General features: G+C 36.1%; 3 protein-coding genes across 4 annotated transcripts; 1 reads left to right on the forward strand and 2 right to left on the reverse strand.

Moving 5' to 3' along the window:
- Window positions 1–862: 862 nt before the first annotated feature.
- On the forward strand, window positions 863–14,437 carry LOC145587841 (uncharacterized). 2 transcript variants are annotated; one of them, XM_081644517.1, is made up of 11 exons: window positions 863–1,087; window positions 1,829–2,212; window positions 2,953–3,018; window positions 3,131–3,270; window positions 6,288–6,414; window positions 8,199–8,347; window positions 9,443–9,578; window positions 10,239–10,323; window positions 10,656–10,927; window positions 11,047–11,199; window positions 14,104–14,437. In XM_081644517.1, the coding sequence occupies exons 1-10, from the start codon at window positions 887–889 to the stop codon at window positions 11,197–11,199; spliced, it is 1,713 nt and encodes a 570-aa protein (XP_081500643.1). In that variant the 5' UTR covers window positions 863–886; the 3' UTR covers window positions 14,104–14,437. The 2 variants fall into 2 exon arrangements, with proteins under 2 accessions (XP_081500643.1, XP_081500644.1); XM_081644518.1 differs by lacking the exon at window positions 14,104–14,437 and having other exon boundaries at window positions 11,047–11,301.
- A 261-nt stretch (window positions 14,438–14,698) lies between these two features.
- LOC145587843 (uncharacterized) lies at window positions 14,699–15,812 on the reverse strand. Its single transcript, XM_081644519.1, has 2 exons — window positions 15,252–15,812; window positions 14,699–14,810 (listed from the first exon to the last, which is right to left on the reverse strand). The coding sequence occupies exons 1-2, from the start codon at window positions 15,666–15,668 to the stop codon at window positions 14,703–14,705; spliced, it is 525 nt and encodes a 174-aa protein (XP_081500645.1). The 5' UTR covers window positions 15,669–15,812; the 3' UTR covers window positions 14,699–14,702.
- Window positions 15,813–16,598: 786 nt separating this feature from the next.
- Window positions 16,599–18,382, reverse strand: LOC145587844 (GDSL esterase/lipase At5g22810-like). Its single transcript, XM_081644520.1, has 5 exons — window positions 18,139–18,382; window positions 17,777–17,907; window positions 17,418–17,651; window positions 17,026–17,281; window positions 16,599–16,792 (listed from the first exon to the last, which is right to left on the reverse strand). Exons 1-5 carry the CDS (start codon window positions 18,380–18,382, stop codon window positions 16,599–16,601), a joined length of 1,059 nt encoding a protein of 352 aa, XP_081500646.1.
- Between the last annotated feature and the right edge of the window lie 7,334 nt (window positions 18,383–25,716).

The raw sequence follows: 25,716 nt of genomic DNA on the forward strand, positions 1-25,716 counted from the left end.
ATATTGTCTAAACCCAAAAAAATAATATTAGTCCTAATTATGGATCCTAATAATATTAGTCCTAATAATCAAGGAAATAATTTATACTCCCCAAAATCCCAAATAATTATAACATAAACTAAATTATTGACAAATTCAAGATCTTTAAAGATGTCATTAGTTCGACTAATATATTTATTGAAAGAATAATTAAACATGAACTTTATTGGTAGGAGAGAAAAAACATGGTTGAGTATTGATAAAAGTAGGAGAGAGAGTGGTGAGATTACTCACCAAGTCACCATTGTAAAAAAAATAAGGGAGTGATCAAGAGAGTGGAATATGATGTGGAGGGGGAAAAGTAGGGGAGAGAAAGTAGTGAGCTACCCCACCAATGTGGGTGCTGTTCACTTCAGCTTAATTTCAGCTCAGTTCAGCTTCAATCTGTTTAGTTCAGTTTAACTTAATTTCAATTCAGTTCAGCTCTAATTAGTTTAGTTTAGTTCAGCTCCAATCAGTTCAGCTCCTAATTTCCTTCTCTCATAAAATATTCATTTCAACTCTATTCAGTTCAGTTCAGTTCAACTCTCAGTCAGTTCAGTTATCTATACTATATACCAAAATAATCACCAAAAGGGACACTTATCACAATTTTGTAAAAAAATTTCCCTCCAAATTTTATTAAAAAATTATTTTAATAAATTTTATTTATATATATAATATACAACACATAAGAATTTAAATGATATACATTAAATTAATAAATTTAAATTTGAAAATAAAATTGTTACTCGTTTAATTTCAAATAACTTTATTTCCATTGATTATTATTATTAATAAATCTTTATAAATATGTGTATTGCACTAAAAACTACTTAAGCTTACAACAAAATTTCCACCTCTGGGAATGGCAGAAGACAGAGAAATGGCGCCGGAATCACTCTTGGAAGCATCTCATACACCAAACTCTCTTCAATGGCAGCAACACCGCCATGAAAATGGAGTTGAAGTTGACGAAGCAGAAGAAGAACATGTAGACGAAGGCCTTCAACTTCAACCTAATGATGATAATGGCCCTACTCATCATCCTTCTGCTCCTCCCGACGAGGTTGAAGTTCTCTTCCCTATTTTCTCTCTTTTCAATTAGGGTTTTAGCTATTCCTAATTTGATTGCTGCTGTTAAATTAAGCTTCATAATTGAATTTTGCAGTTTGGATTATTGTTTCGCTTCATTCAATTTATTGCTTAATTTTTGTCATTTCATGCAATTTATACTTGAAATAATTTGAAACTGAACATGTCAACATTGTGGAACTTTTGTCACGTTTGTAATTTTCCACAGTTATTAACACTTGGAGATTGGAATACTTCATGATCTTGTTTGTTATTCCTTAAAATATGGTCGTTTTGGCTATGTGATTGCTGAGTTGCTTGCTTTTCGGATACTCGGAGTAATCTGGTAATTGTATGAGAAAGCTCCTGCCAAAAAAGTACTCCAAGATATGGAGATGAAAGTTATGATAATAATCTGCGTTTTAATTATGCTCTTGATTAGTGTAGTCTTGAAAGCATTGCGTTCCCCTAAGAAAAATGAAGAAGGCATCGCGTTTCATACTTTCATGCCTTGATTTTCATGTTATATATCAATATATCATTTTCCCTAATGTAGTAATTACTTGTGTTATAGAGCCTAGAAGTTGTATTATCAATGCTTTTTCATTGTTTGCATATGCTGCTTCATATGAGTAGTTTAGTAATGGTTACTGTACTCCTTAGGTTTCCTTGTTGTCTAGTGTTTGTTAACTTGTAGAGGTTCTTGTTACCCTAATACTCGTGTGAATTTGACCAGATATTTGACATCTCGACGACCATTGATCCTAGATATATAATTTCCTTGATACGCAAGCTTTTGCCTGTTGATGAAAGACAAGGTGATGACCTTCAAGGACTTGTTGAATGGAGTAGCTCCACTCAAAGATCAGATACTGATCAAAGGGCAAATGGTGCATCCTCTCCAAAGATAGATTGTGGTCTGAACAACTTAAATGGTCATGTAGAGAGTATAGAGACTGTAAATTCTGAACCTGTTGATCTTGAACAACCTTCAAAATCAGCAGGGACTGATGATAATGACATCAAGCCTCGTGAAAAGACAGCTAGAGAAAAGGCTTGGGAAGAAAGTGGTTGTGTTTTGTGGGATCTTGCTGCTAGTAAGGAACATGCAGAATTTATGGTATTCGATTTTATTCTTTTACTATATTTGCATGCTGCAGGTTAAAGTTTTTTTTTTTTTTTTTTTTTTTTTTTTTTTTTTTTTTTCTCCTTACAAATCTGTCGAAAGTGGATCATGTATGGGAAATAATTGGTAGTGGAGCTTATAAGATGTAGAAGTGTCAAGGCCTCAAGGGGTTTGAGATTAGAGTGTTTTTCTGATACATACTCCCTCTATTCCCTTTTGCTTGCCCTATTGAGAAGTCTCTTTTATAATTTTTGTTTGGGGGTTGAGCGATAGTGGTCGGACCAAATGAAGTGGGTATGAGAGTAAAGATGTGATCCCCATTGACCATTGTAGTAAGGGGAAAACTTAAAGGGATAAACTAAAAAAAGAAAAATGGGGCAAATATCAAGGGACAAACGGAATATTTAGTGAAAGATCTATCGATGTGTATGGGAGAGTCTGGTTAAAAGTATTCTTTAATGGACGAGGGATAGTACTTGGCTCACTGTGAAAAATGTGAAGAATTCTAGGGAAAACTAATGTCCTATGTAAGTAATGTAACTATGTTTGATTGGCAATAATTTCCTAGCATTAGCGAGTATAGAGCGCACTAGTTTCACAAACTTCTCCGTAGGATCGTAGGTACATGTTTTAACGGGTAAGTGACAAGCAAGTAGCAATCATATGCCACCTAGAAGTTATGTTGTCATGTTGATGATACAAAGAAGAAATAGCTGACTACAAGTTTTCTTCAGGTTCAGAACTTTGTGCTGGAAGTCCTTTTGGCCAATCTTGTGACTTCTGACTCTGTCCGTATTACTGTAAGTGTTTCTTATGTTGGCTTTTGTAATTTATCTTGGATTTACAATTGTGATGTATCAGCAAATGTTTGTCACAACAAACAAATTCAGGTGGCTACAATTTATTCTGCAGGAGATTGACCTTGGAATTATAGGCAACATTGCCTGCCATGAAGCACTTATGGACCAGATAACCTCCAATAATAAATTGTTGGAGACAATTGTAGACCAAGTGTTCTCAGATGATGCTCCTTGCCTCTGTGAAGTCTGTCGGTAATGTCAAAATCAAAGCATATTTCTACCTTGCATCATTCCCTGCACTCTCCTAATCAATATAAGGAAATATAACTTTAAACAATCGTTCTTGCTGCTCTTGGGAGAAATTTGGGCTATTGAGTTTGTTGCCTTGTATGTGACTCTCAGCGTACAAACTGTAAATTATATTTTGAAATTTTAAATTTGTGTAAAATTGTAATTTAAATATGCAAATCACTTTTTGGAATTTAACTTTCAAATCTGCTTCATTAATTCACCTGTTGGGTACATGCATAACAAATTATCCTAAAGGATTTGTGTGCAAAGTGAGCTTGAATGAATCAACATAAGGTGAGGGGCATTATGGGTAGCGCTTAAAAAGCTTGTTAAGATTAGCTTGGAGTGGAAGCTAGCAGTGAGTTTGCTCTATGAATAAGGGATAGGAGGTTATGCTGAATATTGTGAAGAGTGGAGACATTTTGGAGAGCTCCAACCTCTCGAATGTTGGTTAGGGAGAGAACAAGCCTCTCTTAATCTTCAAAGGGAGAGAACAAGCGTGTTAATCTTCTTTCTTTGAAATTCAAAGGCAGAAATCCAAAGGGAGAGAACAAGCCTCTCGAAAGCCTCTCTTGATAGCCTGAGGCTATTACTCTCTTAGTAACTTTAGGTTACTACTCTCTCAACATAGTTCCTCACAATTCACATAATGCTCCTACTTCCCATACATTCTTTATATATACAACCTAAGACTGTAAAAAGGACTAAATGTCATTAATTAATATTGTCTCTTTCTACCTTGCCTTGCCTTCACCTTGTTTCCAGTCTTTCCACTACTTGTTGCACTTTCTTCCCCTTCAATCAGCTCTCTTTGTTGCCTAGTGCTAGCTGGTCTTCCCTTCCTTTTGATGTGGTTGCTGGTCCCTTTTGTATGCTTCCCTTTTTGCTCCTTTGGCGTTGGAACCGGATTGGTGGCTTGTGAGGCCCAATACACGAGTCCATTACAGAATAAGTAAATTCAAGACTTTGACATACTATATGGAAAAGTAACTATAGTGACTGGGGACCTCTATGCTGTATCGATTTGGTGATTTGTGGGCGGGGATTGGAATGATTCATCTAGACTTTACCACTTTCTTTTCACTACTAGAGTGGGATAGCAAGTATCTTCTGGACCGTGTCTTGGAGTTGCTTTTTGGACCTTGTTCTGATCATTTTCTGTGTTCTTTACTTTCTTATTTTGTCCGATAAAATCCTAATCTAGCAATCTGTTTCCCTTCAGAATTTATGGCTTTCCCATCTCAATATTTACAGGATGGTTAGTGAGTTGTGGAGAAAGAGTGGTGTGCAGAGTTCCATGTGGATACTTTCTTTAGTTTTTTGTGTAAAAACTGAACTTTAGTGAAAGAAATTGAAAGTCTAGAACAGGATAGCTGCGTACCAGGAAATGTGAGGTTTGAAATGACCTTCCTGTGATTGATTCCAGTACAAATTCAAAGTTTTATTTACCCTTATCCCATAGGACCGTTGTTCTAAGTTAAAGTTACTGATCTTTATGAGATTTGACTTAAGTTTTCTCTGAGAGGGATCAGCAGGTCTGATCATAAACTATTGCTCCTTTTTGTAGCACCTTTTATGCAGGGTAGACAACATTTGATTGCTGCTCTGAATCTACCATTGTAATTGGAATGGTTGAAAAGACAAAGTTGTAAATGTGTGCTTCTAGGTTAATTTCGAGAAGGCTTATGTTAAGTTTCTTTTATAAGTTTTCTAAGAGCAAGGGCTTTGACTTGATGGAGGCATATTTAAAGTTAGTTTTTAAGAGCTGATTTATCTATTCTTGCTAGTGGAGCTTCTAGAAAGTTGTTCACTATCTTCTTTTTTGATTTCATTGTGGTGGGTGTCTAAAGTAAAATGGCTGAGACAAGGGTTGATGGTGGAGAAATTGATATTCTCATTCTCTTCTCCTTCGAGACATGGTGTAATAAAAGTGCTACTAAAATTTGAGGCTGTTTGTGGGGAACTGCTGAAACTCTGAAAGTGAATATTTTGAAATGCAGCCTAGCTGGTATAACTGACCTTGCAACAGTAATGTGTTAGTGAATAACGATTTTAAGACTTCAGAGCGTAAGAATTGGTAACAACTTTTAGATGAGTGATGATGTAGTGTTATTGTCTTTTACCATGATCAGTCCTTTCCTGATCGAGATAATATCAGCTGCAGCAAGGCTTATAATGGTAGAGAGTTTCCAATTTGCCAAACAACATTTTCATTGGGTAGCACACCACATCCTCCAGCATTATCTGAAGCCAATCGTGATCCATCTGAATTTACTTTCATGTATCTCTTTCGGGGAGGATCCCAAGATCTGGTTTTAGTTAAGAGAATGTTGCTGGCGTGCTGCTTCCTTGTTGATCTGCTAAGAGCTGCCAGTAGCTATAAATTCTTCTTGGAAATATTGAGTAGAGGTTGAAATGGATCATTTGTCTCTCAAAAAATGGCTTTGTTCCTGGATGTTTAAAAAATAAAGGTGTCATATTTCAACACAGAGCAGTCGAAGCCAATATTGTGTTTGTTGTATATTAAAAGCAATCCATGTAGATGAGAAGATTAAAATCAGTAGGAGAAAATATTTGAAATAGCATATTTCATAAAATCCGGTGCATTCTGAAAAGGTGAAAATGGTTTCTATGATTCGTATGACATCTGACACATATTGGGTTGAATTAGGGTTTTTTAGAGCAAAGCCAAGTTTTGATGAACTAAGTTCCAAAGAAGCATTTTATGTTTCCAAGAAACCTTAATTTTCCACGTCTTTTCCTAGGGATGGTTGAATTATGCTAGGCATATATGAATGTTTATATAATGTAAGACAGTTTTAGCATGATACTATGAAATTGGTTCTTCTTACTCATGGCCTCATGGGTTGCGGTTTTGCAATTAATAAGGTTTCTTTCATAGCTTAGCCCTTAGTATAATGCAGTATAAGCATTTTGGATTCTCCGTCACTTCATGTATTTACAATATATTATTGTAGGTTGCTAACTTTGGGTCTTCAAGGTTGCCAACGTGTTGTGTGGGCCAGAGCACTGCAATCGGACCACATCTTGAGCCGTATCCTTTGGATTGTGGAGAATACCTTAAATCCAGTCCTCATTGAGAAGGTGACTGGTTTCTTCTTCATCTTTGCTATCCTCCCCTCACCCCCCCTCTCCTCCCTTTTTAGTGTCAGGCGACTCAGGCTCTCAACTGTAAGAAACAATATTGGTATTTTGTAAGTTTAACATCTGTACATCTGTTACACATCAAGAATGAATAGACAGAAAATGAAAAAAGTTTGTCAACGATTTTTTATTTTTTTTAAGAGCGAAATAAGACGTGGCATGGCCACATGGTCATGCCAAAAGCTAGAAAAACTGGGATTTTGAAGAGAGTAGGTCTCTGGTGTACTTTTACGCTTCCAGTTAGAATTATAGGCGTGGTTGACATGAATCTTTTACCATTTACTTCTTCAAGAGCTCCTGGATCTGATGCAACTTTTTTTTTGTAATTTAGAAAAAAATTCCTCAAATTGGGAAAAAGGTATCAAAAGAGTCATTTCACTGCTAGTGTGGGGAGCTGATAGAAGCATTGTAGCTTTTACTTCTCTAGTGAGTTGACAAGCAGTCTTAATCTGTTACGAAGGATTCTGTTTGTGGCAATCTATTTGATTTCTGTCGTCGTAATTTTTGTTTGCTAAAGGAATGTGCTCTTGGATTTCTTATATATCATTTTATTTCTTTTTTGGAGTAATGGGGTGATTGGTGAGGAGAGCAGGGACTGGCCGGTTGTTTTTCTGTGTTGAAGAATCATGTCTATAGAGATTGTATTTGTGTTGTGCTAGCTTGTTATCATAGACTTTGCTGGAAATTGTTATATCTGTGAGATCATCTTTTGAGGACTTGAGCAATTGATTCCCTTACAAATTCCTCAACGTTTGGAGGGACTAATTTGATAGAATAATTAAAACATACTCTGGTAGAATAATTTAAACGATAGTTAAATTTTTTTAGCTGGGGGAACTAGCACCCATCCATTCACAGAAAGGATACCAGGAGAAGGGAGGCTTAGAATAGACCAACTGCCTGATGGATTAAGTTTAATGTCAATCCTTAGAATTTAAATAAAAGAAACAGGAGAGGAATTAATTAACCTGCATTCTGTCAAATAAGCAGGCAGGGTGAATACCTTTTTGCAAATTGTGAACTGTCTTCTTCTCTGAATACACCAATGTTATTTTTCATTGCTCCTCTACTTGTTTCACTTTTCTGACAATTGCAGCCTATTTTCCATCTTGTTGCCTTTGCTAATTTGCTTTCGATCCTTTCCAACTTCCAAGCATCTGTATCTATGCATCTACTTTTAGTGTGCTAGTGATCATATAGTTGGTGTAAAATGAGCTTATGTTTATTAGTTTATATTGCACAGAAATACTGCCATTGGCAAGAAGTTGTTTTCTTTTTTCTGGAATAATCCAAAACAAAGTACTCTCCTGCCTCTTTTTCATTGTGTGTGCTGTTGACCATCCATTTGATATCTGGATATGCTAACTTTCATATGGAAGGCAGAGTCAATAGTCACTTTCCTCTACAAAGTATGGTCACTGTAACTTGGAAAGACATTCAGTATAAGATCTGTAGTAAGGAATCATTCTGAGAGGTTTTGGCAAGATATTATCTGAAGCAAGTGAACTGGATGCCATTTGTTGGACTTTTGGATGATTGCAACTCTTTTTATCTCTCTATTGAGTTTACCTAGCATTAATGCATATCCTGTGACTGTTAATATTCTTGTGATAAGAGAGAATGTATTATTTCCATTATAGTTATCTTGTGATTATTAACAATAATAAAATTATCTTAATAGTATGATGAGTAATGAGTTTATTTTTTTCCACTGCCTTGAACAGAGTGTGGGGTTATTTCTAGCAATTATGGAAAATCAAGAAGTGGCGCCTATTCTTCTTCCAACTCTCATGAACTTGGGGCTGCCAGACCTTTTGGTGAATCTCCTGTCTTTTGAAATGGGAAAATTAACAAGTGACAGAATACCTGAAAGGTAAACGTTCTGAGTTGGGGTCAATCCACTGCATGAGAATTATTAATGTTGGTAGATTTAATTGCCCGAGTGCTTCTAGCATTTTATGCTTTATGTTGATGTATGTTATACCTTTTTACCTTTACCTTACTTTGTAATGTTCTTTGGATTCCTTGCAAACTGAGTTAACTTGGATCTGTACAACCTGTTTGTAATTTGATTATTGTTTCTATAGCTCTATGGAGAGATGTCAAGGACTATATTACCTTTCTGGTTCTTGTACTTATAATTTACCTTACACTAAATGTATTCTTGTTTTATCCTGATAGGATATGTGTATTTAACATAGATCAACTTTCAGAAGTGTGATTTTTTCGTAAAACACACCATTTTTGGGATGTGCTTATTGCGCAGGAGATTAATTAGCAATTAGATGGATACGTTCAGCTGTGGCACAATTAATTTAAATGTTTCTAGGTTCAAATGCTTTGGGACTTTGGGTTGTTTGTCCAAATAGGAGATACAAGTAGCAATTGGATAGAGATGTACAACTTCAGCATACTTGGCTTTAGAATTTGCAGATCTGAATTCTTTTGTATAATCCATCATGCATTAGCAGCTAATATCTGAAATCCTGTTTTCGTAATAGTCACTGTCTGGTTTCAAACTTGATGCTTCTGGTGCCTCTCAATTTTCAAAAAAGATTCCGGAATAAGTTAAATTCAGTCAAAAAAAGTTCAGATAAAACAAAATTTGTTTTTTTTTTTCCCTGACAGTTTCAAACAAAATTCAGTTTTTCAGACAGTTTCATGTACAAAAAAGGTATTTCAGTCAAAATAAGTCGAATTGAACGGAGCCTTATTTTGATAACCAAAACTTAGTCCTCACTGTCATTAATATCTAATGGATTAGAAAAATATATATACTGTTCTGTGACTTCTGTCCATGCATGTGTTATGATGATGAGCTAGCTTTCATGTGCAGAATGACGTACTTGTGTTTGAACAGACTTTCTTAAGACACTTTTCTCTTAATTTACTCCAAATAAACTTTCAAAGCCTAGGAATCTTGCTAGTAATGAGTGAATTATGGTTTTTCTTTCTGTTTTATTCTTAGGTATCCTGCACTTGATTCAATTCTTCGCGCAGTTGAAGTTCTTTCCGTCACTGATGATTATTCAGAACGGATATGTTCAAATAAGGAAGTTGTTCAGATGGCTATAAAGTTGATCAAAATCCCTGAAAAGACTGAGGTGGTTCCTATCCCTAAAAACTATCTGTACTCTCTTAGTATTCAATTTAGTTTGATCTTCAGAAAGTTTAGCCTTAATTATTCTTTGGTATATCCAGTGTCTTAAAATACAAATTTGTGTTATTCTTGCTGATGTTAGCATAAAGGATGCCGGAATCACACTAGTTTCCCTCGTCTTGAGTTGGGCGTAGAAAGCTGCTATTACTAAGTGACTGGTCTCACATCTTCTGTTTATATTAAAAAATGAGGCTTGGATAATGAGCTCCCTAGAAGAATTGACAAGAGAAGTTGATTGTAATTTATATATTAGCCAAGTCACCTCCGACCATTAACTTAAACACATTCTTTAATATTGAAGTACCCTCCCCCTGGAACCTAAGATAGTCAAGAAATCTTGTCAAGTGAGTAGGTGTTATTCTGTACTTGCTTAAAAATGGCTCTGAGCGCACATTGCCCTGTTTAGTCTTGCCTAAGAGGCTAAGACACTGGCTTTTAAAGACAAAATCATTCAGCTATTGGCCTATTATTGTTACGATTGTTCATGGATTTGATTGTAATGTCACGTAGTGTTGACCTCAGTAATTATTTTATGAAGCTGCCAGGTTTTCCATCTTGCTTTCAAGTTCAGGCTTAATTGGTCTACACTTGACTTATTTTGCAGATCTCCAGCTCCTGTGTAACTGCAGCAGTTTTGCTAGCAAACATATTAACTGATGCTCCTGATCTGGCTTTCAAATTGTCAGAAGGTGAATACATCATTCTTATTACTTTTTCTTGTGTTATCTACTTTTATTACTTTGTATTGGGCCCCTATGTCCCCCCTCTCCCTCACTCTTTCTATAAAAGTTAAAAAAAAAAACAATCAAATTTTCTAATCTGTGATTGTAGCTTAATGGTTTTGCCAAACTTCAGAGGACCAAACTCATGATTCTAAATTTCCTATTCTATTCTTGGGTTTGTTCAACAAAAATCATGTAAGAGACGTTAAAATGGCGGCTTTTACTTGGAAGTATTTTCTTTAGACAACTTGACCATTGTTTATGGCTCATTTGACATACTAAATGCTCTGTTCATGCAGATTTCCTTTTGTTGCAGTCTCTCCTCGATTTATTTCCTTTTACTTCAGATGATTTTGAGGCAAGAAATGCATTATGGAGTGTTGTGGCCAGACTTCTGGCTCGCGTTCAAGAAGCAGAGATGAGACCTTCAAGGTTAAGTCAATTTGTATTGATGTTTGTGGACAAATCAGATATGATAGAAGATACCCTCCTTGAGAGCAAGCAGGATGAATTCCCAAATTGTGATGCTCATACTACATCAGAAGCAAAGTTTGACTCTAGAACTGCGGCTGTATCCTTTGGTACCTTTATTTCATTGCATAATATGGTGCTCTTTATTTGTTAAATACCAAACCGTTTTCTAAGTGCATTGTTACTGTCTTATAACTCTTATTTTCTTTAACGGAAAAGATTAAATGCATTGTTAATTTTTTGGTTCACTGGAATCGGGTGAAGGATGAGGAATCTGTAGCGCACGATGACGCAGACAACTTAGAGAAAAGTTGTCCCGATGAAAGAGATGTACAGAAATTACTAGACTGTTGTCTCAAGCATGCAAGTTAGGTAAGCACCAATTCATTTTGCACGTGATGCTCCATTATAGGCATTCTTCCCTGGAAATGTGTATATTTTTCACTTTATATGAGGTGAACCGTTGACAAAAGCTCCCCCCCCTCCCCCCCTTTTCTCCGTTTCAATAATACTTATTTGATGACCGTCTTGTTTCTTCTGCTTATGTCTTTTGTTTCTGAAACTTAATTTCGTTTGGAATGTCAACTTATTAGTTTCTTTATTGCGAGAAAGAAATCGTGATCTCCTTCCTACATAAATGGCATTTTGATTAACTAGTTCAAACTTGCTGAAATGAAAGACTCCTCATTACGTTGAATGCAGTGAACTTGCTGAACAAAATACTTTAGAAATGGCCTTGGAAATTGTTACAAGTCAGACCTCTTGGAGACTAGCCACAACATCAAGGTGCCATAAAATTTGCTTAACTCGTTAGAAATTTTTTTTATTGATAACCATAACCAGAATTTCTTATACAGACTTGAAAATTCACCAGAAACATAATTCAAAGCCTAAAAGTAATCACACTATTTTGCATCAATAATAAAACTACCAACCCAGCTTACGGGATGGTTGAATAAGTTACCCTTCATATGTAAAAGATTAATATACATCCTACCAAATCAAGCAAAACACCTGAATCTAACTTGACAGCAAACCTAAAAACGAACAACAGTAGCAAACTAGCCACAAATCTTAACAAAGTGACAGATAAACCATCAGTTTAGTGCTAAAATTCTGTCAAGAATATCAAATCAGTAAGGCAGATCTTAGCTTATCAGGACACCTTCAAGTTTCATTCAAAAGAAGATTTCTTTTTTGATAGCTGAAACTTTTAAGGTACAGGCGGTGATACCATGCTTGGTACAAACAAAAAACGCTAAAAGAACATTGTAAAGAACATACAACTATTTTGTAAAGAACATATAGCTGTTTTGTAAAGAACATCTAATTTTATGTTTTTTTTTATTTATTTATTTTTTTTTTATCTAAAGAACATATGTAATATTAATAAAGAACATGATAATATTATGTAATGAACATTATTTATATATACCCACCATAATTGACAAAATTCAAAGAACATTTCGCAATAAGCAACGAACATTATATCACAAATAAAAGTACATTACATTGACAATCAAAGAACATGAACATATGTTCTTTTCACTCTTTTTTGGTGCAAATATGTTCTTTTTAATTTAGGTATATGTTCATTATAATTTAATAGTATGTTCTTTTCACTATATTTGTATGTTCTTTCCGCGAGAAACGTCTGTACAATGCACTAGTTAATAGCTTTCCGAGGTTTATTATGGCATTGAAACCATTTTTGGTATCCCTGAAGCCAAAAGCAGTAGTCTCTTTGCTTTACTTAGCAGCTATTTTAATTTCATCTTTAATTTGAGATATAGTCCTGTTACAATTTAACAACTGAGATACTATAACAGTTGAAGTAGAGATGAGTAGTAGATTCCTGATCAACTTCATAGAAGTGTGCACATTCTTCAAATAGGATCACAAGTACCATTTTTGTAAGCTTATCAGCAGTAAGCAACCTTTGATGCAGCATATGCCAAGTAATAATTAAGCTTTTGGGAATTAGAATTGGCTTTTAATGACTTTCATCCCATTCGCAGTTCTCCTAGAAACATATTTCTACCCTCTAATATCAATTTATCATCATCTGAGTTAGAGGCTGTTGAATGTTACACGAGGAACAAAATGGAGGAGCCCAATTAGCATCTTCAATTTGTATATCCTTAGGTAAGGAATTTTTAACTTCCATCTCTATGAGCACTCTGCTCTCTTGGAAAGAAGTGTAAGGTGCCTCATATTCATCCACAAATAGAGAAACCAAATAAAGGAACCTAGAAGGCTTCGTATCTTAATTAAGCTGTCTTATCTCCAACAGTTCAAAGGAAGGTTTGGAAACTTTACCCATAGAGATGTACCTTTTGAACCTCTTCATGAAAATTAATAATCAGGGATTCAAAGCTTGATAATTATAGATTTGCTAGCAACAGAATGAAGGCCTTAAGTGAATACAAAATGACGTTTCTGTCATCTATAGAACCATAATCAACTTAGAAATATTAATTATTACAAGAACCCTAATAAAATATAATAACCTCCCAATGCTTCTCAGAGTGACTGATCTTTATCTAAAGCACCCACATCCCTTTGATTTACATTACCTAGAAGGTTAGAACCTCAAAATGGGGTATTCGATTTTGCCTAGATGTTGTTTTTATGGTTTCACTCTCATGTATGCATACTTTTAGTTTGTATAGTCTTTCAGTTTTATAGTCTTAAACTTATGCTTAACCATCCTTGATATGATAGTTTCTACTGTAATGTGCCTACTTAATGCAATGTGATTGGCATGCAAACTGTAAAATTTTGATTCACTATAATGAAATTCCTTTAGGAGTGATGTTCCTAAAATTCGCTTTAGTGCAATCACTTATGTGGCATAATAGTTTTCAGCCATTCTGACAATTATAACCTGGCCACCTTAAAAGTTAAAAATTAAGTTAAGTATGTCTGACATGCTATCTGGTTTGTTTGCCAAACATGGCTCTCGAATTATGGAAAACATCAAGAGCTCAAATGTCATGTTTTTGAGTTATGTAAATCAAATTAAAACGGCTTATGTCCCTTGCTTTCATAGTCTTATTCTTGGAGCTACTTTTGAGCTTGGACTAACTAGACTGTTAGTAAGGGTTTCATGATGCATGTTCAGTCTTAACACTGAATTAGACATCTTGCTGTGAAATGCTTTTAGTTAAGTTTCTGCTATCACAGATGTGTTGTATATTTTCCCATCTTAATTTAATTTTCTTTGGATTTTCTTGTTGATATGATATTGAATTTACAGATCATAATTCTTTGCAGGATATGGTTGTACTAATCTTCTGGAAATTTGTGGCTTTTTGCAATTGCATAATTGAGGAACTCATCTTCAGCTTCAATTTTTCATCAAGAGATTGCAAACCTCAAGAATAGTTTAGTCAGGGTAATGGAAACATTAAGTCTGAAAATTTTGCTAGCAATAGGAGCTTGTATACTAGGAACAAACTTTTAAATTTTGCAGCAAAGTTTTCCAGCAATTGAAGGGTTGTTTAAGCTTCAATATGTGGTGTGGAACATTACGAAAGAGAAACAATGTAAAATGATATTGTGGCTAGGATTTAAAAGGAACAGAGCAATGTAATTCATGCAAAGTATAATGACCTTCACAAATCTAATTGTTTTAGCTTCTTTTTCACAGACCTGACTGTACCAAATATCAGTAGTATACAGCAGGTGTTTTTGACAATCCACTAAATTAAAAGTAGAGCATACTACTATGGCAGCGAGCACTTGAGTAAGCAAAAGGGATGAAGCAAAGAGGGGCAATTGTCATTACAGAGTTACATTTTGTTAACCAGGAAAATTACAGAAACATCGACTCTAATGGCTGATATTCTGCGCTTGTAAAGTTAATCTTGCATTCAATCTTCAATAAGAGGTTGGTAGAACAATCTGTAGGCTTCAATGACTTCAAGATACCACATCGCCTCTCTATTAGGATTTGCTGAAAGATCAACTATCTTGTGAACCTGCAAATAGAATATGAAAGAACCTAATACATGAATGAAGAAAGGGTTTATTTCACAAATTATCAACCTGTTTGTCAGACTGTTAACCCAGGAATAAGTCATGTTTGTGGTGGCAGCGCGAATACCTTACCCCGTGCTGCCACCCCTGTTGCATTGCCACTCTATCTCGAAATAATAGCCCCATTTGATTGAGGGTCACTATTAAGAATTTGAGTTCAATGCCACACCAATTTAGCACTTCCTATTCTAAAATTTCTTGTTTTGACCTTTTGAGACAATAACCGTCCAAACAGGAAGAATTTTGCGAGATGGAATATTAATTTGGAATTCGCGAAAAGTTGATTAAGATTTTACTTTTAAAGAGTGATACGGTGAGAAAATTGATGAAGGAATTAAAACAAACATATGGTGTGCGATTCACAAATAAGGTGAATATAGTACCTTAATCATTGGGTGTTTGCCGGCAGGAACATGGTAAGATCCGACTACCATCACATACATCCCTTGATCATCGAAACAAAAAAAGAAAACAAATACAAAAGCAAATTCAAGAAAAGAGGTAAAATTGACAAATAAAAACAGAAAATAACAAAATAATAGCAAGGTACCAGTAACCCAATTATTTTGTTTGAGGAAGCTCTCAGAGAGAAACAATTCAATAACGCTGGTACCGTCATCAAGAAGAAAGTGAGAGCGGCTATCGTCGTTATCGGGGTCGGGAACGGAGACGAGAAGGCCCTGGACCCAAGCGCGTTGGAAGAGGATGCCACCAAAAGTGAAGGAAGACTGTGAAGGAGTCTGTTTTGCTTGCTTCAATTGTGCGCACATTAGCTTTAGTGCTGCTAGTGTGTAATCCATCTTCTGCCTCTTCTCTCTCTATGTTTCTCTCTCTCAAATTCAGTTTGGAATGTAAAACTCGTTTGAAATTTTTGAATGAATCTGGCGGACTGGTAATTTAGCGTTGGCGCCAATTTTTTTTGTTTTTTTTTTTTAAAAAATGAGCAATTAAATTATTCTATCTATTTTCCTTCAGAAAATTATTCTGAGTATCTATTAATCTCAATTCAGGATATTCAACATATTTGCTTAATAAGTAGTATTTTAGAAATAATTAGATAGATCAAATAATCTTTAGGTTATGTTCAGTTCACATGATCTGATCTGATTTGATTTGAATTTTTCTGATCTAATCTGATTTGACTTTCAAATTTGATCATAATTTGACCTATGTACACTAAATGTAAGATAGAAGAGTATCAAATGAAATGACATTAGATTTGTCCAGTAATTAGATTTTATAGACTTTAACCTAATTTGTACAATACTCAACACCATATTTTATCTCTTATCTAAAAATTCCACTAAAAATATTTTATCGTTTCTCTTTCTTTCAAAGTCCCAACTTAATTATTAAAAAAATTACTCTTTCTCACATTTGATCTCTTTCAGGATCTCATTGTACAATTCAAACAAAATAGGAATTTAGGCTTGAAAATGTGCTCTATATCCTTGGCAATTTGAGAACAATTCAGGGCCTAGAGTACTGCTCAATATATAAAAATCAATTATCAAACTAAACCTTTTTCAAACAACTTACACCGAGTTTAACAAAGACAAAATATGATCATATATGATCAAGAATCAAGGTACTTCATAAAATATGGTTATTGTGCATCCAATTTCACACTTTTGCACACTTTTATATGAAAATGTAAAATACATATTCTGATAGTAATTGAATAGAAAAACGCATCTTAAAACAACTGATATGCAATTTGGAAAGTAATTCTAAGAGATAAGGGAAACGGCAGCTGCAACAAGATCATCAGACAGAATTCTGTTGGTGGCTTCTGTTGGATGAAAACCATCCCAGAATACATACTCAGACGCGTTTTTACAGGTTCCTGGCGACTTTGCCTTGCATAAGTATGATGTTTCTAGCAATCCTGTTCCACAACATGCCTTTCTTGCCTCAACAAACCCTGCATTTCATTTCCAATTTCATCAGACCATACCTACATGCTTTCGAAAAAAATCTATTTGTATAACATTATAACTTAGAACTGTGGTCTTACTGTAATATGATCACGGATTTACTGAATGTAATGTGATCAGTCTGATCACTGTCCTAGAGAATACCGCGATTTTTTCATTTATGAGAACACGGTTTACAACATAGTATTGTTGAGTATGATAGAAGAGTTAAAAGTAGTACCATTGTCTTCAGGCTTAGTGACCAACTCGTAAAGGGGCTGGTAAATATCAAAGACCACCAAAGTAAGATTTTTAAGCTGGGTCTGCAGCTCCTTTGCAGTAGAATTAAGCATATCATTGAAAGTAATCGCATCTTTGTTTATGTGATCTACACACTCATTACTGTCCTTTCCAAATATGGTGATTGCAGCCGGTAAGCATCCTAGAGGTGGTAGCGACGTTACTCCTACTTTCCTTGCTCCAAGCCAATACAGCTTCTGCAGTACACAAGCAAAAATAAAACATAGAGTTTTTTATATTAATTTCTTCAGTATAAAATTTTTCTTCTGTTTTACTCTTCAGCAGAAATACAAAGGTAGTGCAATTAGACTGTTAGAATGAATGAAAACATACGCGAACAAGTTGTGCAAATTCTTGTACAAGAAGGTTAGAGAATGCCTCAGGAGAGTAAAGCTTGAAGAGAAGAGGATTGATGTAATAGTTCTGAAGGAAATCACTACTTCCAGCACTAATCAGATAAATTCCATCTGTAATTATTGATGTCGCGTTGGTTTTTCCTGCAATTGACACTATTTTTTTCTGGTAGTCCATGTAGTGTTCCAGCTGCTCGCTCAATGAAATTGTACCCTTCAACCAACAAAATCATGTACCAAATGATTCTGTTATTGTTACAAAAAACATATACTAGTATTTCTTTAGGTAAAAAAAATAAACAAATGACATCAAAAATATAGTACTAAGTATAGACTTACATATATCTTCGGTGTACTGGCATGATACCCTGAAGAGGCAGAGGCGAAATTGGCTCCAATCAGCAGGTTTTTCCCTGTCGCGTCTATGCTTAGGTATGCTGGTTGGTAAGATGTAAATCCTATAGTTTCAGCTGTAAAGAAATCCAAAAGAAACTGATGTTAGTTTTTATCATTTATTAGCATAAGCTTTAATACACATTGGTTGTACATCCTATCATAAATTAAAACATCGCGAAAACTTATAGGAGACCAAAGACCTTCTATCAGGCATACATCTCTAACATGATTTAAAAATCTTCTTTTAGGCATGAACTTTTCACAACATAAAATAAATGGAACGAAAACGAATGAATATAACACACCAGTAAAGTCAGTTGCAAGTTTGCCGTTGCAAAATCTTCCAGTAGGCTTATGATGGGAAAAATCTCTACCATAAGGAGCAAAATTCGACTTCACAATCGTATGAAGATCGTTGTTATTACCCACATCAACTACTGAATCACCAAATATGAACAATGCTGGTACAATAGGCTGTCCATTTACAGTAATACTTAGTAACACAAAAATAACAAGGCAATAGGCTAGGAAATTGCTCGAAAATCCCATTTTTTTTCTTTTTTTTGGTGCAATATATTTCAAACTTGTTTATTAGAGTATTTTTTTGATGGTTTGATTTGGTATTTGAGGATATGTAGAGGATTTAAATAACATTTGGAATAGAATTATTAATTGTTGGTTGGTAATTTAGTATGTACATGTCTAAGAAACTTGTATATTTCCAGATTTTGCTAGCAAAAGATTGACGTAGTGATGGTTCAACTATGTGACTATATATAATATGGTTAGTATTTTTGTCATTTGTCACGTTATTTCATACAACAAGCAAACAATTAGTAGTGTCATTGTAAGATAATAAGATAAGTCTTTTTTTTTAATCTATTTATAATGTGTTTCTGGTGAGTGAATTCTATAAAACCAAATTTATTTGCAGAGTAATTTCTTACCTATTTTTCTTAAAAAGCCTAAAAATTTACGATTTAAAATGCATTTTTTTTATTTACAAAAGTGTGCGCCTTTCAAAAACCCGATAAATCCAAATAATTAATCGAAAAATTGTATTACTCCATTCATCTTTTAATGATACAACAGGTATAGGTCACATTTTTTTAGTTATGTCGTCCTAAAAATTAATAATCCTATATGTTAACTCAAACTAAATATTTCAAAAAAGATGAATGTTTGGGGATACAAAAATGTAAAAAGTGAGAAGTTAGGACATAATTATAAAATATATTGCTTGTTTTAATTTATTACACAAATTTCACATTTTACTTAAAATTTGATTATCTATAATGATTTATACTTAAATTTTTTCAATTGTACATTTTCATAAAAAAAATACATATTATAGTTTATCGTTAATTAGTTTTAACTAAAGATGTAACTAGTTGAAATTATGATTGACATACGTACATAATTAACTAAATGTGTCAATTTAAAAAGAACGGAATAATTATATTTAGGACGAAAAGTAATACTAGTACTTTCCCAAAGCTAATGTTTAGTAGCTTCATTATTTGTCCCGATAATATTTACTGTTTTGTTGAAAAATGGCCCCTTATTGATAAATTAAGAACTGCAAATAATCTTGCAGGTTCCCTCATTGTGTGCAAGATTTAATTACCAACCAATTTTGTGTGTAATGTACTAAAATGAACTTTGAAAATGTGTGAATTAATATTGGAAATGGAAATGAAAACTTATGTTTAAAGTTTAGCATTTTTGTTAAAAAGCTTAGTGCTTATAATAATATCTACCCCATGAATTTCAGAATATAAATATGTATGCAGGTTCAACTTAATTAATTAGTTTAAGTAACTTATTAAACAAGAATGAGCTGTTGTTGCTCCTTAGACAAACTTTTTTTTTTGATTCAATCCTTAGACAACTTTACGTACCCAAAATACCATTCTATTAGCATATGTTAGGAGCATCATACCCATTTTTTTAAAAAATAAAATATAGAATTGGGAGCTTTTTAGTTTAAATTTTTTATTATGGGTACAAGACCAAATCGGCAAAATAGTTATATTAAAATGACCTTAAAAATATAGTTTTTTTGTATTTAAATATTATAGAAATAAGTACTCGCACTATCGAAAATATGTTGAGTTATTCCACTTGAGTCTTAAAGTGTTTTTTTGGTGTTTAGAAAATTACTAGAGCGGATAATGAGAATCGATAATGAATTTCCTGGAATTAAGAAGGACGCTCTCTCTAACCACTTGAGTCTTAAAGTGTCCTTGTGCTAAATACGAGTACTAGAGTAATTTTGAATTGTAAATTGGGTTTAGGATTTGAGTGAACTCTAAAGATTAGAGAAAGGCTTTGAAACAGAGAGATATGAAAGTTCAACTATTTGAGAGATCAATTCATTGAACAACTTGAGCTTGAATCTAAGATTGTAATAGGTTGTTGCCCTATTATAACTAATAAGAATTGAGTTTAAAATTTGGAGTGGGGCGTGATTTTTCTTCTTGATTAGGACCAAAAAAATTTCTACGCAAAAATCTCTTGTTACTTTAGTTCATTGAGTTTATTTTCAATCCCACAAAAAGTTTCCCTAATTCCTTACAATACAATCCCTCGTTGGAATACTATCCTTGAGTGAACAGTAAAACTCTGCTATCTTCATACTACAATCAGGGGTACCCTCCATAGACTTGGACCACAACAAGAAGCTCAAAGCAATGATCATCTAGGCTGGGAGAATCTCTTCAACGATGAACACTTCCTTCAATTCGCTTTAATAGTTTCTGATTTATGAAATTCTGCTGCATACATTATATTCGTACATTAGTTTCGCTAACTGTTTCTTTATAATTTGCTTGCACTACTGCTACATTGTCTCTAAACTCTCTATTATCTGAACTTAATTATATGAACGAAGAAAGTATTTTAGTAGTAACTGATGTGAAATTGTAAGTACAGAGTACAGCTATAAATTGTCGTGCCTTAAAATGACCTGCAGGACACTGGTTGTAGACGCCTAACCATAGTTGGTTAAATTTATTCAAGTGTTCGAACACAGAAAGAATTAGTAATCATGTATGGTCATTCATTGATTTTAGTTACAGTCAATTTAATTTTGCTCAAATTAAGTCGGGTTTTTGGTAGATCTTCCCAAGAAACTCACTTGGAGAACAGGCATATACCTCTTGATCGTAAGACCATCAATATGGAAATCCACCAAATGAATTTTTGTAACAATATGATTGTATCACACTCACATTTGTCTGATGGACTACTAGAGTTAGATTGAGTTAGAGACTAGAGAGTGCTATGTTTTCCATTGTAATAATATATTGTAATAGATTTTGTATGGGGAGATATGGAAAACGGGCCGATATCTTAAACGGGTACGGATCCCCAGCAACTATCAGACATATCGGCAGTTATGCAAAAGGCAGACATATCGGCTTGTCAGCGATCGGCACGTGGCAGCAACAATTTGACACTTGGCGCGAGATAGTTTGCATGCCATGCAATCACCTGTCATTTGGAAGGGCTATAAATAGTCAGGTTTAATCCCATAATCAAGGTAGCATTTATTACTCTCTATCTTTCTCTCTCTCTCTCTCTCTTACTTTCTCTCTCTTCTTATCTTCTTAAACACTTTCTGACTTTGTCATCGGAGTGGTTATCCCCGGATCCACCCCGGGGCTAGCTAATCTCTGCTCTTTGTGTAGGTTCTCATCTGGATGATAGAAGCTTCACGGGTTTCAGACTCGGCCTTTTGGATCTCGGATTTGGGTTGTCGGATCTTGACCGAAACAATTTGGCGCTAGAAGGAGGGGGCAGTGATCACTTCTATCGCCTAAGAACCTCACACAAAAAAAATTGATCATGACTGGAAATCAAGAAACTCCTGTAATTAGTAGGGTGGTTAATCAAAGGATAGCGGCTGGGAATGAAACAATAGATCCAAAAATAGTGGTAGAGGATGAAACTCATACTTAGGAAGAAAATCAATTTAATATACCGCTAACCCCAGAAGGGCAAGCTGGAACAGTAACAGACCCTATGGCTGAGTTCATACTGGAAGATTTGGAGGTAGCCGCCAGGGTGATGAGTGCAATGAGTAGGAAAAGGAAAGAGGTTGAGGCAGCTCAGGCTGGAAGGGGGTGCCGATTGCAAATCTTCGTGGACAGTTCAATCAAGAAGCAAATTCACCAAGGCACCGCCGAGAGGAGTCGCCGGTAAGATCACATTCAACTCCACGGGAGACAGAAGCTCAATCCTCAAGCCGTGTCGTTAGTACAAGAAGTCAGCGACAGAGAAGTTCCCAGGTTGAAAGGCAGGTAGTACGGACTGTGGTCCAGTTAAGGGCGTCACCATTTTTGCAGTATATCTTGGATCAGCCGATGGAGAAAATTAAAATACCGACATGTAGGTATGACGGAAGAGGGGATCCAAGCAGATACATAACATCCTATGAGGGGCACATGATCTTATACACCAACTCAGATGCCGTTTGGTGCAAGGTCTTTCCGACCACTTTAACTGGGGCTGCAGCAGATTGGTTCAATAATCTGGGAAATGGAACAATAGACAACTTTGAGAAGCTGACAGAGATATTTGTAGGGCAATATATCAGCAATAGTGTGCGGTAGAGGACTTCAGGAGAATTGATGGCAGTGGAACAAAGGCCAGATGAGTCTTTCAGGGACTACATCAGAAGATTCAATAATGAGGCAAATACAATTCCAAAGTTGCAACAAGAGATAAGTTCAAGCGTTATCTTACAAGGAATAATTTACCAACGTTAACAGCAGCCTTTAACAAGGCGCATGATTACATAAAAAGCGAAGAACTGATGAAAACGAGCATTAGGGGAGTTCAGGCTGACAAAGTGCAATACCCATCCGAGGGAGCATCCTCAGGAAGTGGAAGGCCGAGAACCTCGGCCCCGATGAGGGGAGGGGGAAGTCGGCAGGAGGTTAGGGCTGCAAAGGCACCGATGCGGTACAGTACATATACATCATTGAATACGCCAAGAGCAGCAATATATTCGGTGAATCAGAATAAAGAAGGGTGGACGAGACCGATACCAATGAAAGCAAAGCCGAGAGATGTTAAGAAGTATTGCATGTTTCACCGAGATGTAGGCCATTATACTGAAGAATGCACACAGTTGAAGGATAATATTGAAGAGCTGATAAGGAAGGGACACTTAACTCAGTATCGACTGAATGCGGGAGGAAATCAACTTCCACCATATCGACAGATAGAGCGTCAACAGTTAGAAGCAAAGCCTGAGAGGCCGCAAACTGGAGTAGTTCGGCAGGGTGATGGAGGCTTGCCGCCGTTGTCAATTGGAAAGAATATAGATGTAATAACCGGGGGACCGGTGCATGGAGGAACGATAAGCGGGGCTAGAAAGCACCTGTCAGAGCACCGACACATAATCAATGCCCTGGATGCTGATAGTCGTCCCCGACCCACATGTATTCCTGATGTGATATTTACAAAGGAAGATGCAAGAGGGATTGTCTTCCCTCTTGATGACCCTTTGGTACTGATAAGGAAGATAAATGGGGCTGTTATCAAACGAGTCTTGGTAGATGGAGGCAGCTCGACGAATGTTCTATTCATGCAAGCCTTTAATGAAATGATGATTGGAAGGCAGTACCTGACGCAGGTAGCTTACCCGGTGATTGGATTTAGCGGATCAATGGTGAGATCAGAGGGAAGTATTGTCTTACTAGTGCGGCTGGGTGATGGGCTGGCATCGAGAGATGTGATGGCAGAGTTCTTGGTTCTTAATGTCCCGTCAGCCTACAATGTTATTATCGGAAGGCCGATAATTCATGATGTGCAAGCAGTAGTATCAACTTACCACCTGACAATTGCTTATGTGTCAAATTCGGGAATTGTGGAGAAGGTGCATGGAGGTCAGGTTATGGCAAAATCATGTTATGTAACAGCTTTGAAGAGCCCGGTGAAGGACGTTCTGATACCAAATAATCCTAAAAGGGAAAGAGAGCCGACGGTACGGGACTTGTCAATGGGGAACTTTGATACAAGGCCGAAAACTACACCAAGGCCGTCACCAGGAGGAGAAACAGTGCTAGTTGAACTTCAGCCAGGTGATCCGAGTTGGACAGTGAAGATTGGGGCTGATATGGATGTTGATATGAGATGTCATCTGATTAGTTTTTTGCGAGAGAATGTAGATGTGTTTGCCTTCTCGGCGGATGAGATGCCATGGATACATCTGGGAGTAATGGAACATAAGCTGAACGTTGATAGGAAGTTCAGGCCGATAAGGCAAAAGAAGCGTAATTTCTTAACAGAGAAGATCGAAGCAATACAAGCTGAGGTCAATAAGCTCTTGGCGGCAGGGTTCATAGAACCATGCACATACCCAGAAGGGTTGGCTAATGTAGTAATGGTGAGAAAGCCGTCAGGAAAGTGGCGAATGTGTGTGGATTTCACAGATCTGAACAAGGCTTGTCCCAAGGATTGCTATTCGTTGCCTTGGATAAATAGGCTGGTAGACTCTACTTCAGGCCATGCAATGCTTAGTTTCTTGGATGCGTTTTCAGGATATCACCAAGTCAGTCTTCACAAGTCAGATAGGGCAAAAACGACATTTATAACGGATGACGGGGTTTACTGTTACAAGGCTATGCCGTTTGGGTTAAAAATGTAGGCGCAACTTACCAAAAGTTGGTTGATAAGATCTTTGAAAAGCAAAAGGGGCAAAATGTAGAGATGTATGTGGATGATACAATTGTGAAGAGAAGGATGAAAGAGGATCACATAGCTGACTTGAAGGAAACGTTTGAGACTTTACAACAACATCAGATGAAGTTGAACCCAGAAAAGTGCGTCTTTGGGGTTTGATCGGGGAAGTTTTTAGGCTTTATGGTAAGTGAACGAGGTATTGATGCGAATCCTGACAAAGTGAATGCAATCCTCGAAATGAAGCAGCCGAAAACTATTCGAGATGTACAAAGGCTAACGGGCAGAATGGCAGGCCTAACCCGCTTTATCAGCAAATCAACTGATAAGGCACTACCATTTTTTGTGGTATTGCGGCAAAATAAGACTTTTGAATGGGGAAAGGATCATATTGAGGCTCTGGAAGTGGTGAGAAATCATTTGAGATCCCTTCCGACAGTTGCAAGGCTAGAACGAGGTGAACAACTACAGTTATATATTTCAGCCTCACCAAAAACGGTAGCTGCAGTGTTGTTGGTCGAGAGAAAAAAGCAACAAATGCCGATATACTTTGTTAGTCATGTCTTGAATGCGGCAGAGCGCAGATATCCAGTAATAGAGAAAATGGCACTGGCAGTGGTGATTGCGGCCAGAAAGCTGCGGCCTTACTTTGATGCTCATCCGTTAGAGACACTAACGAATCATCCACTTGAGAAGTCATTACAAAAGATGGATACGTCAGGCCGATTGTTGAAATGGGCAGTGGAGTTGTCGGAATATGAGTTGCATTTTAAGCCTAGGGTGTCAATTAAAGCACAGGCCTTATCGGATTTCATTGTGGAAACTTCATATAATGATGAAGAAGAAGAGTTGGAAACTTGGAAGGTGTCAGTAAATGGTTCGGCGACATCAACTGGATCTGGGGCAGGTATTGTGATAACAGCCCCAGATGGAGGAACTTTCGAATATGCTCTGAAGTTTAAATTCAAGGCTACCAACAATGAAGCTGAATATGAGGCAGCCATAGCTGGTATTCAGTTGTCGATAGCGGCGGAAGCGAAGCGTCTAATCCTAAAGACCGATTCCCAATTAGTATCCAGCCAGTTTAGTGAGGAGTATGAAGCATGGGAATCAACAATGATAAAGTATCTCGAAAAGATCAATTAGTTAACGGCACAGTTACAGTATTTTGAGGTGAAGCTGGTGCCGAGAGC

Source organism: Chenopodium album, chromosome 17 (assembly GCF_948465745.1).
Source record: "Chenopodium album chromosome 17, dcCheAlbu1.1, whole genome shotgun sequence".
Lineage (NCBI taxonomy): Eukaryota > Viridiplantae > Streptophyta > Magnoliopsida > Caryophyllales > Amaranthaceae > Chenopodium > Chenopodium album.